The sequence below is a fragment of the Festucalex cinctus genome, chromosome 1 (genome assembly GCF_051991245.1).
Source record: "Festucalex cinctus isolate MCC-2025b chromosome 1, RoL_Fcin_1.0, whole genome shotgun sequence".
Taxonomy (NCBI): domain Eukaryota; kingdom Metazoa; phylum Chordata; class Actinopteri; order Syngnathiformes; family Syngnathidae; genus Festucalex; species Festucalex cinctus.
In genome coordinates, this window is record NC_135411.1 from 6091568 (window position 1) to 6110902 (window position 19335).

A 19335-nucleotide genomic window follows, 5' to 3' on the forward strand; every position below is an offset into this window, starting at 1 on the left:
CTTTAAAGAGTGACGATAAGGGTGAAAGCAAGGAGGACAGAGGGGCGGAGCCTTCAAACAGCATCTCAACTCCTAAACTCATGAAAGAAGGAAATGCAGACCACTGGGGACCACCACTAGCAAAAAGTAATGACATAAGGTTTACACATAAATAAATGTGATTGTATCTTATTTGATAATGATTTAATAAGCCTTAACTAGATATTTAATTTAGGAAAAAATAGAGACAATACCTCAACAATACCTCGGTGCCTGTCGTGGCGGCAATCCTCGAACCGGTAAGGGATGCCGCTGGTGTCCGCCTGTGGGACTCCGGAGGCAGCTGACAGGTACCGGCCGGCCAAGCGGATCACAGCTTCGGCGGTTGCTGAGGCAAAAACTCGGACATGGGAGGAGTTTGGTGAGGCCATGGAAAACGACTTCCGGACGGCTTCGAAGAAATTCTGGTCCACCATCCGGCGTCTCAGGAGAGGAAAGCAGTTGCACCATTAACACTGTCTATAGTGGAGATGGGGTGCTGCTGACCTCGCCTCGGGACGTCGCGAGTCGGTGGGGAGAATACTTCGAAGACCTCCTCAATTCCACCGACACGTCTTCCTTTGAGGAAGCAGAGCCCGAGGACTCTTGAGGTCGGCTCTTCTATCTCTGGGGTCAAAGTCACTGAGGTGGTTGGAAAGCTCCTCGGTGGCAGGGCCCCGGGGGTGGATGAGATCCGCCCGGAGTTCCTAAAGACTCTGGATGTTGTGGGGCTGTCGTGGTTGACACGCTTCTACAACAGCGCGTGGACATCAGGGACAATGCCTCTGGATTGGCAGACCGGGGTGGTGGTCCCCCTTTTTAACTCATTGACTGCCATTGACGGAAAAAGACGTCAAATAATGCATTTTTGCTGGGCTGGCAGTGAATGTGTTAAACACAATGTGCCAATATATTTTGTGTTTATATTGCAGCATCCTTTTTCTTTTTTTAAGGCAAATTTTGCTTAAAAATCCATCAATTTTGGTTACATCTCATCTTAACTCATTGACTGCCATGGACGGAAAAAGACGTCTAATAATGCATTTTTGCTGGGCTGGCAGTGAATGTTTTAAACACAATGTGCCAATATATTTTGTGATTATATTGCAGCATCCTTTTTTCCTTTTTTTCTTTTTTTAAGGCAAATTTTGCTTAAAAATCCGTCAATTTTGGTTACATCTCATCTTAAGAAGGGGGACCGAAGGGTGTGTTCCAACTTTAGAGGGATCACACTCCTCAGCCTCCCTGGTAAGGTCTATTCAGGGGTGCTGGAGAGGAGGGTTTGGAACCCTAACTCAGGTCAGCTCGCCATCAGGCGTGTCACATTTCCGTTGAAGTTGAAATTCGGGTTACATCGCCACCGTAGGAAGGGAACTCGTCCGTAACTCGAGGACTCCCTATAATTGGGTTTGAATTATTTGAATGGCACTTCTTCTTTTTCTATTTTTTTTCTTTTTAACATTCTTGAGCCATGAGTGTGTGCCCACAGCGGGATGCCGGGATAAGAATCCTGAAAATTGCAGCTTTAACAATCTTGAAATCGTGTTTCAGTCCCAAAATGATCAATCGTTCAGCCCTAGTCCGTAGATCGAAGGGCTCCATGTGCGGGATTGAGTCGCTAACCTTTTTTTCGATGGGCCAGTCCGTGTGCGGTGGGCCCAAGTCAATGTGGCGCTGTAGAAACAATGATGCACACCATCAAGGACACACATGAGATTTGACTTAACTGAACCAAATTTGTGTTTGTCTTCTTGTGCCCTGCAGACGTCGGTGAAAAATATCGTCGTCCTGAGCAACAGGAGCCGGAGTCCCCTCACATTAAAGAGGAGGAAGAGCAACCCTACATTCCTTACATCAAAGAGGAGGAAAAGCCCCTTCGTGTCAAAAAGGAGGAGGTTGAGGATGACATCACAAAGTCACCAGTGACCTTTGCCCCTTTAAAGAGTGACGATAAGGGTGAGAGCGAGGACGACAGAGGGGCGGAGCCTCCAAACAGCATCTCAACTCCTCAACGCATGAAAGAAGGTGATACAAACCAATGGGGACCACCACTAGCAAAAAGTGATGACATAAGGTCCCATTCTTCTCATGATGATGATGGTGATGATGAACATGCTAAACGTGATAGGGCATGTCACACTGACAACAACCGGTGGGAATGTTCTCAGTGTGGGAAAACATTCAGTTCAAAAGGGTATTTGAAAGTTCACTGTAGAACACATACTGGAGAAAAAGTCTTTTCCTGCTCAGACTGTGGCAGAAGCTTCACTCACAAATCTCATTTCACAAGACACACACGAACACACACTGGAGAGAAACCTTTTTCCTGCTCAGATTGTGGCAAATGCTTCTCTGAAAAGTATGATTTAAGAAAACATACAAGAACACACACTGAGGAAAAACCATTTGCCTGCTTAGATTGTGGGAAAAGCTTTTCTGTTCAGCCACAATTAAGAAGACACATAAGAACACACAATGGAGAGAGACCCTTTTCCTGCTCAGACTGTGGCAAATGCTTCTCTGAAAAGAATTATTTAAGAAAACATACAAGAACACACAACGGGGAAAAAATATTTTCCTGCTCATATTGTGGCAAAAGTTTTTATGTTAAGTCAAATTTAACGAGACACATAAGATCACACACTGGAGAGAAACCCTTTTCCTGCTCAGACTGTGGCAAAAGCTTCACCTGCAAATCACATTTAACAAGACACACACAAACACACACTGGTGAAAAACCTTTTTCCTGCTTAGATTGTGGAAAAAGCTTCTCCAGCAAGTCACATTTAACACGACACACAAGAACACACACAGGAGAGAAACGTTTTTCCTGCTCAGACTGTGGCAAAAGCTTCTCTGGGCCACGAAATTTAACACAACACAAAAGAACACACTCTGGTGAAAAATATTTTACCTGCTTAGATTGTGGAAAATGCTTCTTCAACAAGTCACATTTAACAAGACACACAAGAACACACAGTGGAGAGAAACCTTTTTCCTGCTCAGACTGTGGCAAACACTTCTCTTATACGTCACATTTAAAAGTACACAAAACAACACACACTGGTGAAAAACATTTTTCCAGCTTAGATTGTGTTAAAAGCTTCTCTGTAAATCACCTTTATCAACCCACACAAGAACACACACTGGAGTGAAACCTTTTTCTTGCTCCGATTGTGGGAAATGCTTCTCTCAAAAGTATCCATCATCTGCTGCTTATCCGTGGTCGTGTCACGGGGGCAGCAGGGAAGCCGAGGCTTCGCTCTCCCCGGCCACTTCAACCAGCTCCTCCGAGAGACATAGTCTCTCCAGAGTGTCCTGGGTCGTGCCCGGGGCCTCCCGCCGGTGGGACATGCCCGGAACACTTCCCCAGGGAGGCGTCCAGGAGGCATCCGAACCAGATGCCCGAGCTCCCGGCTGTTTTACTGGATTTTGACTGATTTTGCAAGGCCCACAGAATATTGTGTTCTATTGCTACAAAAGCATGGAACCTATCAAAAGAAAGATTAAAGTCTCTTCTTTCATCAGGGAAAAAAAAAAAGTATGTTTCTATCTGTTTCCGTTTTGCAGCAATTAGCATTAGAAGAGAGCTAAGTTTCATCAGTTTTCACAAATCTATTTAAAATAGTAAGTAATTGAGCTTTTTTTTTCTAGATGGCCCTGGTTGATCTCCTTTGCTCTGCTGCCACCTGCTGGCCGTTGGTGTAATAACTACAATTTCTCCAACCGTTCTTTTCAGTTGAGAGACTGCATCAAAGCCTCCTGTATGTGTAATGGAGGTGTCGGGAAGGAGACCCAAACTTGTGACCTCTGAGAAGGACTGTATGAGGACTGATTCAAATATTCTCAACCTTCTCAGGTTGTCCGGCCAGAACAATAAGGAAGACTTTCACACTCTCATGCCACTCTTTATTGAGGAGTTGTGATGATGGTATTTATTAGGGGTGTTAAAAAAATCGATTCAGCAATATATCGCAATTCTCAAATCGATTCAATAGGCGGCTGAATCGATTTTTAAACTTCCATTTTTAATGGAAAGATATTCAACAAAATGTCTAACTTCGGGTTAGGGTTCACACCTTAAGCATAGAAGAATGTTATATGAACGGAACATTAAGCCTTAATATTTTATTTTAATGCTGTTCAAGCATGAAACAGATTACAACCTGTATAAGACTGACGTTTCAGATAAATAAATAATACATTTTCATACAAATATTACACTTTGCAAGTTTACTGATTAGTATTTTCTAAATTTAAATTTAAAAAAATCGCAACATAGGCTTATAAATTCGTATCGGGATTAATCGGTATCGAATCGAATCGTGACCTGTGAATCGAATTGTCAGGTACTAGGCAATTCACACCCCTAGTATTTATAATTCTGATGAATTATGTGTGTGTGTGGGTGTGGTCTCTAAATAGAAAATAAGGACAGAACAAAGGATTACAAATGATGGTAAATAAATCACCATATAATACAATAAAAGTGTTATACTGACACAATAATAATTACTGTGACAATGTTAACACCTAAGGAATGGTAGAAAGAAATAATTATTTACAGATACTATTTAGCTGAGAGAGGCCAGAAGGCTAAACGAGCTAAAACATGCATCCAACATGAGTGACAAAAATAACACGTAGACCAGTCGTACTGTCTAACGACAATTCGAACCAATATGGCTCGTTTAGCTAGTTTCTCTAACAGAAGAAATTGGTGGACAAAGTGAAATTAGCAGCCATTGACGGAGTTACTCAAGCAATACACAACATATTCGACATCAACTTACTTTCTCATGGACGCACAACTGATTAAAGGAAGGTAAATAATTATGAAGTCCACTGAATCGTGTCAAAGAGGACGAGGCGAGTGCTCCCCTGACCGGCAGCTTTCTGCTCACACTGTCCGGAAGTGGCGAGTATAACCTGAGAACTGATTGGTGGAGACAGTATAAGGCAACTTCTGATTGGCTGCTGGTTGCTAGGCAGTTGCTAACTGCCTCTTACAATTGACCTTTCGCATAAGCTCCGCCCCCCCTTAGTTACTGTTGCTAGTCCGTCAAGCTTGGTGACTCCGACAGCACAAGCCGTGACGGGAAGACTTACACCGGCGCGTATTAGTGTTTTTTTTTTTTTTTGAGCAATACCAGCGCAATATCCTCCAGATCGAGGCAAAAAGGTTTTCAATATTCAGTGGAGGGTTATAGTCATAATATTAAATTAGCCAGCGAAGGGGGAAAACATACATTATTTAGCACGCTAAATCTGAGAAAACCCCATGAGCTATAATTCAGATGCAACCAACACAGCATTATGGACTAGTCATGCTCTTGAACTGCCGGGTAAGTTTTCTTACTTATATTAGTCTAGTATTGTTAAAATATGAGGATTACTGTTAGGTCAGCAAGTTAGCTAAACCTCGGTGTTTATAGCTAGCTAAACATTAGTGTTTTGTTTTTGTTTTGTTTTTTTGTCTTTGAAAGCATCAGATCAGTCATTGTTATTCTTTGTCCATCATAAAAAAAAATATTTATGTCACCCTAGCCGTGGATGTAGTTAAGGTTATATGGCTGGTTGGGATACTCCGGAGACGGGTGTCCGTTCACAAAATGCTGCATGAAAAATGAAAAACAAGATAAGCTTATTAGGACGCTAAGTTTTCCAAAATTGACGAAGCTTTGTGTTAACGTTAGCTCGCAACATTTAGACAGATGCAAAAGCTAACAGAAGACATTAAACTAACATTAACCACTGACTGAACAAGCTTAACTTAGATGGCAATGACATTCTAGTAATATATATTATTCGTTAATAGTAACGACAGTAATTTTGATATCGTTTTGTGACAGTTATTGCCCCGAAAGCAAACTACACTACAGCTAGCTAGTTAGCCCGATAGAGTTAGCATAGTCTTACCTTAGCACAGTCCGATTGACATACTCCGTAGGCACACCGCTTCATCATTTTGGAGGTCCGGAGCTTGTTAATGGTTGTCACTCTTCTTCCGTAAAGTTTTATGGTGGTTAGCAGTCTCGTGAGCCATCAAATAAAATCAATCAGACTATGGACGTCATCGAGAGCTGAGTAAAGCTTGACGGACAGCAACGGTTGCTAAATGTGTGATTGGTCAATGCTCGTTTGGGGGGCGGAGTTTGCGAAAGGTCAATTGTGCAAACATGCAGGAATAACAAACGAACTTAAAGAAATAAGAAATAGCAACAGATTCCCCATAACCCCAAAACACTAGAATCAAATCTTCTTAACAGCCGCCCCCAACTCTGAGCAGCAAAGTTGAATTGAGTCAGTCAGGAGTGTCTTGGGGAATTGCAGGGAGCTTAATAAGCTTTGCTACAGGTCTGATGTAGGATTTGTCATTGGTCTGTACGTGAGCAGTACGGATCTTACCGTCAGCGCCAGGAAAAACAGCTGTGACTTTACCAACAAGCCACAAGGTAGGGCTGGGTATTGCCGCCTACCTCACGATACGATACGTATCACGATACAGGGGCCACGATACGATACGTATCGCGATACAGGGGTCACGATACGTATCGCGATACAGGGGTCACAATACGATACGTATCACGATACAGAGGTCACGATACGATACGTATTGCGATACATATGTATCCCAATACTTGATCTTCAAGGCGATACGTATCCCAATATTTCTTAATTTTCTTGCATTTTATAATAACAGTCATATGTCTAAAGGATATGTTTGTTATGCTGACTGACAAAAATATTTTTGTTAGCAGCTCTGGTCTAAATGTGCACGCACTGCAGAGCAATGAGCAGCTTTCACAGACACACCGGGAAACTTTTTGAATAGGCATGAGCCGATCTGAGCAAATATATCAAACTATTCAAATGACAGCTCTAAAATCTGCTTATTTGAAATATTTGGGGGAATAAAAAGAGCATTTCCAAGTAACAAATTCTATTTCGTTTTTAAACAAAATATATAAAAATTTGGTACATTAAGACATTAAGACACATGCCATGTTAAGTTTAAGTAAATAAATGTTGATATTCTTCCTCTGCTTTCATTTTTTCTTAGCAAGACAGTGTCCAATCACTGGTGAGCTATTTTTGCATTAATTGAAGGCAATTAACTTCAAAGACGCTGCTGGTTTTTATTTTTTAGCTACAATGCAAGCTGCAACGGCAAACGTTAACTGCCTATTTAAAGTTAATGAGCAATATCGATTCTGACGCCTGCGTATCGATACGCGTATTGTAACGAGGCCCGCAACGATATATTGCCGTATCGATTTTTTGAGCACACCCCTAATTTCTAGGAGCCTTTTATACATAACGCGTCGATGTGCGAGTTGGTTTGGCTGGTGGTTTGAATTTTCTTGACTTTATTACCCTAAATAATACTTTTAAGATTAATTGGGTAAAATAGTTTTTGAGCCGTCCCACATCTATTTGGAATTTTATTCCTAATTATGTTTTTTTTTTTTTTTCTCAAGTTGGAGGTCTTGAATTTTAGCTTTTAAGTGACTACAAGATTCTCTCGGCTTGGTCTTTGACTTACAAGCACAATTTTTCTCCCCATAAATGCTTTATTTGGAATAGCCGCCATATGTTGCATAAGAATAGATCTTTATTTTGTCCAAATTGGTTTGGTAATAACATCATTCATATTATCCTGTCAAAAATTATGTTCTTAGGTTTAAGAAAGAGATTTGTGTTGATTGCTCATTTTGTGAAATGTCCCCTGAAACACTGGTCCATCTATTTTGACGTTGCACTTATACCAACAGATTCTTGAAAGAGGTGTCTCGATTTATTATTGATCATATTGACTCTAATTTCGGTCTTTTCTTGAAAAATGTACTGTTTGCTTTCTGTAGTAATGATAGTGAACGAAACAAAAAATGTTTATGATTAACTTGATACTTTTGGCAAAATTTCCCATACACAAATCCAAAGTTAGTCATTCAAGACTTTTGTTTTTAGTTTTTGAATTGGAAACCAAACAATACATTAACACAATGTTTTCAAGTTCTTTGTATAACTTGTTTAAAATTATACAATAAAGTTAAAAAAATAAAATAAAACACTGAAAAAGAGAACGAGACCCCCGAGCAATCTAATGCGGCAAAAAATGGCGACATCTGTCGACGACTTGATGACAGTGTTGCTTTGAAGCCTCCAGACAATTTCCAGCAGCCAATCAAATCGCAGCGGGGGCGTGTCCTCCTACCTGACAAGTGACTTGACTTCCGACGAACGTCACCAGTTGCCCTCCGCTCGGCTAAATCATTCTTCTGATTTGGCGCTCAACTGAAATGCAGCCTCCACACAGGACGCCCATCACAGCAGTTTTAAACGCCTACGACGCCATTTATTAAATCTCATCGTGTGGATAAACTCGTCTCGGTGCGCGTCGATGCTTCTCGGCCTAGTTAGCTTAGCTTAGCTTAGCTTAGCTCGCTAGCCGCTAACAACGAGAAGCACATAACACGTCGTCAAGAAGAGACCAAGAGTGACTTTTGTTCACATTATTGTGACAAAAATGTATTCAAGAACGACACCAGAGTATGAGGAGGAACTATTTGGAGTAAAAGAAGAGGACGAGCAACATTTTCAAATGCTGGACGGTGTTTGCGAGCAGCCTCGAGTTGAGCGACACACAGCAGGTTTGTACATTTCGCAATCTCCCTTGCTAACGTTACTTCATTACTGTACACACTATAATTCAATTCAACTTTATTCCGTATAGGAAACGATTATACAGTCATCAGACAGTCATGCCAATGTCTCCACATCCTATACTGATACCGTACAGCACTACACGAATTAGTGTTGTTCCGATACCGATACCCAGCTTTGCAGTATCGGCCGATACCAGACCGATACTTGAGTTTGTTTTTTTTCCTCAACATGAAAAAGCTGTCCTGCTATTGGTTCAGAGCATTCAAGAGTCAATAGGATATCTTAGATCGGCATGCAGTGAACATATCAGTGAATTTTATGCACGAGCAAGACACAAGATGCTGCATCCAAAATCCTATAGTGTTGGAATTAATGGTATCGGCTAGGGCTGCACAATATATCGAAAAAATATCGATATCGCGATATTGGCCCTTGCAATATGCATATCGCAAAGGCATGCAATAAGTTTTATATGGAATTTTGTGCTTTTTATATGAATTTGACCAGTCATATGCGAACTAAAATGTGCATCGCCATTCAATAGTTGAAAATTATCAAGACATAATTACAATTAATTAACTAAGGTTACATCAAGGTTGCTTATTTTGCCACATGAAAAATGTTTTTCTTTCATTCTGTAATAAAAATGTAATTTTTATAGGTACATGTTAAATATCGCAATAATATCAATATCGCTATGTTCAGCAAGTATATCGCATATCGCATGTTTTTCCAATATCGTGCAGCCCTAGTATCGGCATGTTACTTGTGAGTAGTCACCGATACCGATACCACTGTTTTATAATGCAGTATTGCAAACACTTATTAAAATGTTTATTGCACAAATCTGAGCTACCTTTTAACGTAAATATCAGCTGCCGGATAAGGATCATCTGCGGTCAAAATGAATAGTGTGATTAATCTGCGTTAATTAATACATGATTAATGCGATTTTTTTTTTTTTTTTTTTTTTAGTTAACGCTTTAACTTTAACTTTAGTGTATAAATACTAGATCAATAATAGTAATATGGTTATATAAGATCAAAGCAAAGGTAGATACATAAAAATATGAAGAAAGGGTATATTAATATCAACTAAAAGCTAGATTTAAAAAAAAAAAATGTCTTGAGCCTGCTCTTACAAACTTGAACGCTCTCTGCTGTCGACTGAAAATGACATCACAAGGGCTCAGGTAACCGATCACAGCTCTGTTTTCTAGGTTTGGTCATGTGACATTCACAAGCTGAGCTGTGATTGGTTAACCTGAGCCCTTGTGATGTCATTTTCAGTCGACAGCAAGTTGCAAAATGTGTTTTTAAAGGTACTAATTGTACGTGAAAAATAAAGACTATCAAATGTATTATAGGCTGCCAAATATGGCTAAATAAGTAAAGTATCTCTTTAAGAATTTTTGTTGTTTGTTTTTGCTCGATTAATATTTGGTGATTTGTTGCCTTGTTTTTCCTCCATCTCTCCGCCTCCCTGCAACTACATTTAGCCATGGATCTTGGGTATATATTAGGGCTGCACAATATATTGGAAAAATATCGATATCGCGATATTGGCCTATGCAATATGCATATCGCAAAGACATGCAATAAGTTTGATATGGAATTTTATGCTTTTATCTGAATTTGACCAGTCAGACTGTCAGGTTTACCTGTTTGACATTTATTAAACATCACAAAAAAGGAGATAAAACATTCAGTTCAAAGCTCGCGAGGAGAGGAACCGACCGATACAATTCACTGCTGCACTCTCTGGAGAAAAAAATAAAATAAAAAATCCCCTCCTCACCCTCTCTTTTTATTTGGTTTCCACGCCCCTAGTTCCATGGGTGCTCCATCCCTAATAATGCAAATGCAAAACATAGTTGGAACTTAACGTGTACTTAACGAAAATGTGCACTGCCATCCAATCCAAAAGTTGAACATTATCGAAAGGTAATTACAATTAAGAATACATTGAGTATGCTTATTTTGCCGCATGAAAAAAATTGAATTCTTTCATTAGATAATAAAAATGTCATTTGTTCAGGCACATGTTAAAAATCGCAATAATATCGATATCGCTGTATTCAGCAACAATATCGCATATCGCACGTTTTTCCAATATCGTGCAGCCCTAGTATATATATTTTTTTGTTGTGACTGGGGCAACTGTATCAAATGGTCAAATATTAGATCACAGATGGCAGGAAAGACAAATTTGTTTCAAACCTCAATCAAATTTCAGGGCTAAAATGGCACCTCCTTACATTTGTCACTGTAATGTTGTAGCGTCAACCCTCAGTGCAGGTAGACTTGTCCCGAACGCTGTGTCAAAAAGGGTAGAGGACTCGTGTGTGTGTGTGTGTGTGTGTATATTAAGGGTGTGCTCAAAAAATCGATACGGCAATATATCGTTGCGGGCCTCATTACAATACACGTATCGATACGCAGGCGTCAGAATCGATATTGCTCGTTAATTTTAAATAGGCAGTTAGTTTGCCTTTGTAGCTTGTATTGTACCTAAAAAAATAAAAACCAGCAGCGTCTTTGAAGTTAATTGCCTTCAATTCATGCAAAAATAGCTCACCAGTGATTGGACACTGTGTCTTGCTAAGAAAAAATTAAAGCAGAGGAAGAATATCAACATTTATTTACTTATAAACTTAACATGGCACGTGTCTCAATGTACCAAATTTTCCTATATTTTGTTTAAAAAACAAAATGAAATGTGTTCCATGAAAATGAAAAAAAATGCTGTTTTTATTTCCCCAAATATTTCAAATAAGCACATTTTAGAGCTGTAATTGACAGCGTACACATTTAGACCAGGCATGCTGGTTGTTGGTAAACCAGAAGAGCTACTAACAAAAACATTTTTGTCATCCAGCATAATAAACGTATCCTTTAGGTATACATATGGCTGTTATTATAAAATGCAAGTAACTTAATGTAAAATATCGGGATACGTATCGCCTTGAAGATCGTGTTTTGGGATACATATGTATCGCGATACATATCGTATCGTGACCCCTGTATCATGATACGTATCGTATCGTGAAGTTGGCGGCAATACCCAGCCCTAGTATATATATATATATATATATATATATATATATATATATATATATATATATATATATATATATATGAACCCAGGTGCCAACACTGATGATGTGTCTTAAGCTGCACCAAAAGTGTATATAATAACTATAAACAATATATATATATATATATATATATATATATATATATAATGAAAAAAAAAGTGGTTGTCTGTTCCATTCGTCCATGCCCGGGGCAAGATCCTGCGAAGTGGGTTTCCACTGGTCCACTCCCGGGGTAGTCCGTTTATTTAAAAAAAACAAAAAATAACTTGGTAGGCTACTCAGAATCAAATTAAAATGAAAAAGTCCTGGCCGAGATTCAGGCTGTACGCGATGGTTTTATTGACAAAGACAAGTGAGATGCACAGTTTTGACACGGAGTAGAGCAGAACAATGGAATGCATTTGTTTATATAAAAACATGCATCCCCCCCCCCTGGTTTGATTGGCTTAGGAGCAAACCATTTCGTCGTTTTTGGCTTTTCAAATATCGCACACACCTTCTTATGGGAGGATCATTTGTTGCCGTTTTTTAGCACATGCGCGGATCGCTGTGTGGCAGAAAACATGGCGGACTGTATAGAAGCACCATACACTGAGATCAACAGACTTGGACCAACTCGTGGAACCCAGAGTTCGAAGAAAACATGGTGAAGCTGCATTTAGCTATTATGCTGCACACAGATGGAACAGGCTACCAACAGAAGTGAAGTCAGCCCCGAGTGTAAATGCTTTGAAATCCAGGATAAAAACTTTGCTTTTTACTAGGGATGTTCAATACCACTTTTTTTTTCAGACCGATACTCAGACCCTCAGTACTCACCGATACCAACTGCCGATACCAGTAGTACATTTTGACTAATAAAAAAAATCACTAAAAGATATTTTTAAACAAATATATTTCCTTTAATATTGACACAAAAAAAAACAGCAGAGTCACTCTTCAATAGTCTTAACGCTCAAAATAAAACACAAAAATGCTCTTTTAGTTTAAGATTCACAATTTTGAAGTATTTCCAAACCGGTGAAGTTTTGGTGAAAAACTGCTGCAAGGTAGCGCCACTTACAGGCAAGGAGGACTCACTTAACGTCTTCGGTCGCTTGTACTCGTCTGCGTCACCAGTACTCGAGTACTTGAAAAAAGGCTGGTATCGGCCCGATACCGATACCTGGTATCGATACTCGCCCATCCCTAGTTTTTTCTTATACCTTTGATTAGGGACTTTTAAACGGCTTTAATTAAGTTTTTATCATTATTGTGTGAAGGCTGGAGGCCTTCACACATATGTTATTCTACACCATTCCCGTTATTCTTATTCTATTTTATTCCTCGCACTTTTTTGTCCAGTTTCTTCTTCCACATTTTTCACCCGATTCACTCCGTTCCAATTTCAAACGATTCCAAATATTCGCGCCTACAGCGCTTCCATTTTTCTTATTCCCACGATTCACGTGTTACCCGCAATTCCTGATTTCGTACCCGATTTTTCCCCATGTATTCTTAATGGGAGATTCAAAATTTCACATTTCCTTCCACATTTTTCATCCGATTCACTTCGTTCAAACTTCAATATGTTCCATCATGAGCTCTTCCAGCTTTTCAGTTCCAAAATTCACGCCTTACCCACAATTCACGATTTCGTACCCGAATATTTCCCACATTCTAAATTTTTCATTTACTTCCACATTATTCATCCGATTGACTTCGTTCCAACTTCAATATATTCCAGCAATTCAAGCCATGAGCTCTTCCAGCTTTTCAGTTCCAAAATTCACGCCTTACCCACAATTCCCAATTTCGTACCCGAATATTTCCCAAATTCTATATTTCACATTTACTTCCACATTATTCATCCGATTGACGTCGTTTCAACTTCAATATATTCCACCAATTCAAGCCATGAGCTCTTCCAGCTTTTCAGTTCCAAAATTCACGCCTTACCCACAATTCCCAATTTCGTACCCAAATATTTCCCACATTCTACATTTTCCATTTACTTCCACATTATTTTTTCCGATTGACTTCGTTCCAACTTCAATATATTCCACCATTTCACGTCATGAACTCTTCCATCTTACCACCGAACTTACCACGCATGGCGGCCATTTTCCAAATTACCATGAATGGCGGCCATTTTGGATAAATGATTAGATATGCCCAGGATTCTCGCCAACCTGGACCCACAGGCCGGCGGCCATCTTGGCCAATGGATTAGGGACGCCGAGGATTTCCGCCACGTCGTCCACCGGGGGCGGCGGCCATCTTGGCCAATTGATTCGGGAAGCCTAGGATTTCCGCCACGTCGTCCACCGAGGGCGGCGGCCATCTTGGCCAATTGATTAGGGACGCCTAGGATTTCCGCCATTTCGAGCTAATTTCAATAGGAAGTGACCTGAAATCAACAGGAAGTGACCTGATTTTAACAGGAAGTGACCCGATTTCAACAGGAAGTGACCTGATTTTAACAGGAAGTGACCTGAATTTAACAGGAAGTGACCTCATATCAACAGGAAGTGACCTAAAATCAACAGGAAATGACCCATTTTAACAGGAAGTGACCCGATTTAAACAGGAAGTGGCCTGAAATCAACAGGAAGTGAGCATACTAGTGCTAAGTTAGCATGATAATGCTAGCTAATGCTAACGCTAGCTGAACATGCTAATGCTATTGCTAGCTTAGCATGCAAATGTTAATGTTAGCTTAGCATGCTAATGCTAAGTTAACATGCTAATGTTAATGTTAGCTTCGCATGCTAATGCTAATTCTAAGTTAGCATGCTAATGCTAATGTTAGCATGCTAATGTTAATGCTAAGTTAGCATGCTAATGCTAATGTTAGCTTAGCATGCTAATGCTAGCTTAGCATGCTAATGCTAATGCTAGCTTAGCATGCTAATGCTAGCTTAGCATGCTAATGCTAATGCTAGCTCAGCATGCTAATGCTAATGTTAGCATGCTAACGCTAATGCTAAGTGAGCATGCTAATGCAAATGTTAGCTTAGCATGCTAATGCTAATGCTAGCTTAGCATGGTAATGCTAAGCTAGCATGCTAATGCTAATGTTAGCTTAACATGCCAATGCTAATGTTAGCATGTTAATGCTAATGTTAGCTTAGCATGCTAATGCTAATGTTAGCTTAGCATGCTAATGCTAAGTTAGCATACTAATGCTAATGTTAGCATGCTAATGCTAATGCTAAGTTAGCATGCTAATGCTAATGTTAGCTTAGCATGCTAATGCTAATGCTAAGTTAACATGCCAATGCTAATGTTAGCTTAGCATGCTAATGCTAATGTTAGCTTAGCATGCTAATGTTAGCTTAACATGCTCATGCTAATGTAAGCTTAGCATGTTAATTTTAAGTTAGCATATTAATGCTAATGTTAGCTTAGCATGCTAATGCTAGCTTAGTATAGTAATGCAAATGTGACCTGATTTCAACAGAGTGACTATTACTCCATTGCTTAAGTTTGCCACTCCTTACACCATTGCGACTCGATTCTTCCCTCCTTACTTTATTGCTTACTTAATTCTTCTCACTTTACTCCATTGCTTACCCGATTACTTGCTACTTCCTCCATTTCTTACTTGATTTCTTCCTTGTTTTCTTGTTTCTTGCTGATTTACTTTTACTTTTGTGGTATTTATCTTCCTTCAACTGCTTCTAGATTTTTGGATGAATTTAAACCATTCCAACTTCAGCATGTTAAGCTCATTGCATGTCATTCAGTATCATTCAACATCATTCAACACCATTCAATGTCATTCAATATCTTTCAATATCATTCATCATCATTCAATATTATTCCAAATCATTCCACAGGTATTCATTCAGCTCTCCAGCCTTCACACGCCATTTCCCCAGAAATGGCATTTCTAGTTATTATTATTATTGTTATTATTATTATTATTATTAATATTATTATTATTGTTGTTGTTGTTGTTGTTGTTATTGTTATTATTATTTTAAACTTCCTGATGTTAAATGTTTTAAAGTTTGTTGAATAACGTTTCAAGATTGTTATTGTATGTTCTTTTTGTCGCAAACGGGGCCGGGCGAACGTGTCGGCTGCGTGACGTCACTCCCGCGGCAACTTGAAAGCACGCACGGATTATATTTTTTTCCTTCACTCACTCATTCACACACGTAAGCTTCTGCTTTGATTTCATATAGTAGTCATTGTATAATTCTTTATAGTTGCGCTTTGTAATAATTTTGACACAAAATATCTTCTCAATAGTGTTTTTGTTTGATGGTTTATGAGTTTACAAGTTGCTCCTTAATAATTACTAGTCATACTACTGCTGTTTCTACTACTACTACTACTACTACTACTATTATTACTAATAATTAATAGGTAATTACTTTGTAATTTTCACAGTTTCTTTGTTTCCTTCATTAGCATTCAGCTATTAGCCTTCAGCTATTAGCCTTCAGCTATTAGCCTTCAGCTTTCAGCATTCCCACGCAATTTCTCCAGAAATTGCTTAGTCTAGTTGTATAAGCCGCAGGGTTGAAAGCGTGAGGAAAAAAAGTCGCGGCTTATAGTCCGGCAATTACGGTATATTGTTTACTCCGTGACCGATTCCTGTTTCATGTACAACACTTTGTATACAGCAATGCTTGTTTTAAAGTGCTTTAGAAATAAAGCTGAGTTAAGTTGAGGTTCAACCGTAGTTGACTTTAAGAAAAATAATAAAAAATTGAAAAAATTTATAGATTTTTCTAACCTGGCATGAGTAATGGCCCAAAAAAAAATGAAGCTGCCTTTGACAAAACCAAATGACAAATTGACAATAAGTTATTAGAACACCAAATCAATAAAATCTTCAGCTTTTTCCTATGCCACCTGACGTGCACAAAACACGTAATGCCAAATGACAAACGTGTGTTTCTTCTTATGTCCTTGCAGACGTTGGCGAAAAATATTTTTGTCCGGAGCAACAGGTGACGTCTCCTCATGTTAAAGAGGAGGAGGAAGAACATCTTGACATCGGAGAGGAGGAAAAGCCCCTTTGTGTCAAAATTGAGGAGGTTGAGTATGATGTTACCAAGTCACCGCTGATTTTTGCCCCTTGGGAGGAGGACGGAGGGGCGGAGTTTCAAAGCAGCAGCTCAGCACCTCAACACATGACCACAAAATGTGACGCAGACCACTGGGGACCGCCACAAGCACATAGTGATGACATAAGGTCGCACTATCCTCATAATGATGATGATGATGATGATGATGATGAAGAAGAGGAATTTGCTAACGGTGATAGCGCATGTCACTCTGACAACTGCTGGGAATGTTCTCAGTGTGGGAAAAGGTTGAGCTCAAAATGGAGTTTGAAAGTGCACACAAGAACGCACACTGGAGAGAAACCCTTTTCCTGCTCAGATTGTGGCAAAAGCTTCTCGAACAAGTCATACTTTGCGACGCACAAAAGAACACACGCTGGAGAGAAACCTTATTCATGCTCGGATTGTGGCAAAAGCTTCTTCTGGAAGTCGTATTTCGCAAAACACAAAAGAACGCACACTGGAGAGAAACCTTACTCATGCTCAGAGTGTGGCAAAAGCTTCACATGGAACTCGGCGTTAACAATGCACAAAAGAACACACACGGGAGAGAAACCTTATTCTTGCTCAGATTGTGGCAAAAGCTTCTCATGGAACTCGGCGTTAGCGATGCACAAAAGAACACACACTGGAGAGAAACCTTATTCCTGCTCAGATTGTGGCAAAAGCTTCTCTGATAAGTCCGTTTTAACAAAACACACAAGAATGCACACGGGAGAGAAACCTTTTGCCTGCTCAGAGTGTGGCAAAAGCTTCTCTCGCAAGTCATTTGTCAGAAAACACAAAAGAATACACAGTGGAGAAAAACCCTTTTCCTGCTCAGACTGTGGCAAAAGCTTCTCTGATAAGGGAAAATTAACATGCCACACAAGGACCCACACTGGGGAGAAACGTTTTGCCTGCTCAGTCTGTGGCAAAAGCTTCTATGAGAAGTCAGATTTGACAAAACACACAAGGAAACACACTGGAGAGAAACCTTTTTCCTGCTCAGATTGTGGCAAACGCTTCTCGAACAAGTCCGATTTAATAAAGCACGCAGGAACACACGCTGGGAAGAAACCATTCAGTTGCAGTGTTTGTGCTAAAAGATTCTCTTGTAAAAAGCTTGCTGAGAGACACGAGTGTGCTGGTGACAATAGCAGTGATCATTGAGGCTTAAAAAAAAAATGAAGGGAGCGAGTCTGGTATGCTGTAAATGTGTATTTGATCCCCTGCTGATTTTGAAAGTTTTCATACTGAGAAATTAATGGAGAGTGTCTGATATTTATGGAAATGTTATTTTAACTAATAGAGAGAATATCAACAGAATGACATGAAATAAAAAATCAAAATGAATTTGCATTTTGTTTAAGTTGATCATGAACCAGCTCCTCCCGTGTAGTCCTTCGCTGATCTCGAGACCCAACCAGGTGATATCCTGCCACCCCAGAACCCAAAATTTAACGGAAACAAAACCTAACTCTTTGACCGCCAAAAACGTTTAATAACGATCAGTAAAATCACGACGTATGCCGCCATAAACGTTAAATGACGTCAACTTAAGTTTTTTTATTTGATTTTTTTTTCTCAGTGCAACGTCTAAGTGCAGTGCTGCCTGGTCAATGGGTTGTGGAATCAAAAACACCCACTAACTATGGCCAGCAGATGGAAGCATTGTATTTCTTTTCGTGAATGATCAAAGCCTTTGTCATATCAAATTTTTTTTGATAACGTGTGGCAGTAAAAGAGTTTAAAGGGGAAGTCGACCCAAGATGTTCTTAGCAACATGTTGTATGTGCCTCCACTACTCGAAACGCGGCATTCAGATTATTTGTGTTTGCCCTGTGTTCCAGTTCCAAGTATCCGCGGCTACGACAATGACCTCAAATCATGTCTGATATCTTTTGTTTATAAAAATGGTGAAAAGCATATTTTGTCAAATTTTAGACCGGTTTCCTTTGTTATCCCAGTTTTCTAAAATACTTGAAAAACTTTATGTAAAAAGACAATGCCTTTTTTTGAGAATATGGTTTATTAAATACTCATCGAGCCATTTTCAGCAGTAAAAAGTCTATATACATATATATATATATATATAGATAGATAGATAGATTTAGATATTGTCTATATTTAATGTGGTAGTGTCATTATTTTTCATGCACAATTAGTACCTTTAAAATGTAATTTTTTTTTTTTTTGTTTGCTGTCGATTGATGATGACATCACCTGTGCTGAGGAAGTCGGTCTCGACCAATCATGGCTCAGTTTACAGACCAAACCCAGAAAACAGGTGAGCCATGATTGGCTGATGCCTACTTCCTCAGCACAGATGATGTCATCATCAGTCGACAGCAAGCATAAAAAATTACATTTTAAAGGTAATAATTGTACATGAAAAATTATGAAGTTATCAATTTCATTCTTGACAAAATATTCACTTTTCACTGCTGAAAATTGTTCAATGAGTCAAGTATCCCTTTAAATGAGCACCAGTATCGATTCAGAAA

General features: G+C 39.3%; 1 protein-coding gene and 1 pseudogene across 3 annotated transcripts in view; both read left to right on the forward strand.

Moving 5' to 3' along the window:
* LOC144006479 (uncharacterized) overlaps nt 1-3574 on the forward strand; it is a 24898-nt pseudogene extending 21324 nt beyond the window's left edge. Inside the window, exon 5 of the transcript XR_013279839.1 lies at nt 1783-3574. The product of XR_013279839.1 is annotated as an uncharacterized LOC144006479 (transcript). The remainder of the gene's footprint in view (nt 1-1782) is intronic.
* On the forward strand, nt 1928-18757 carry LOC144013651 (uncharacterized). 2 transcript variants are annotated; one of them, XM_077512774.1, is made up of 3 exons: nt 1928-2043; nt 3673-5363; nt 16698-18757. In XM_077512774.1, the coding sequence occupies exons 2-3, from the start codon at nt 5300-5302 to the stop codon at nt 17999-18001; spliced, it is 1368 nt and encodes a 455-aa protein (XP_077368900.1). In that variant the 5' UTR covers nt 1928-2043; nt 3673-5299; the 3' UTR covers nt 18002-18757. The 2 variants fall into 2 exon arrangements, with proteins under 2 accessions (XP_077368900.1, XP_077368891.1); XM_077512765.1 differs by lacking the exons at nt 1928-2043; nt 3673-5363 and adding an exon at nt 8235-8672.
* Nucleotides 18758-19335: the final 578 nt, after the last annotated feature.

What these genes read in the sequence shown, in the direction of transcription:
- LOC144013651 (XM_077512765.1), top strand. Translation starts at nt 8,549, where the DNA reads ATGTATTCAAGAACGACACCAGAGTATGAGGAGGAACTATTTGGAGTA. An exon ending in AGTTGAGCGACACACAGCAG is followed by an intron (nt 8,673 to 16,697) that starts GTTTGTACATTT and finishes ATGTCCTTGCAG; the next exon opens with ACGTTGGCGAAAAATATTTT.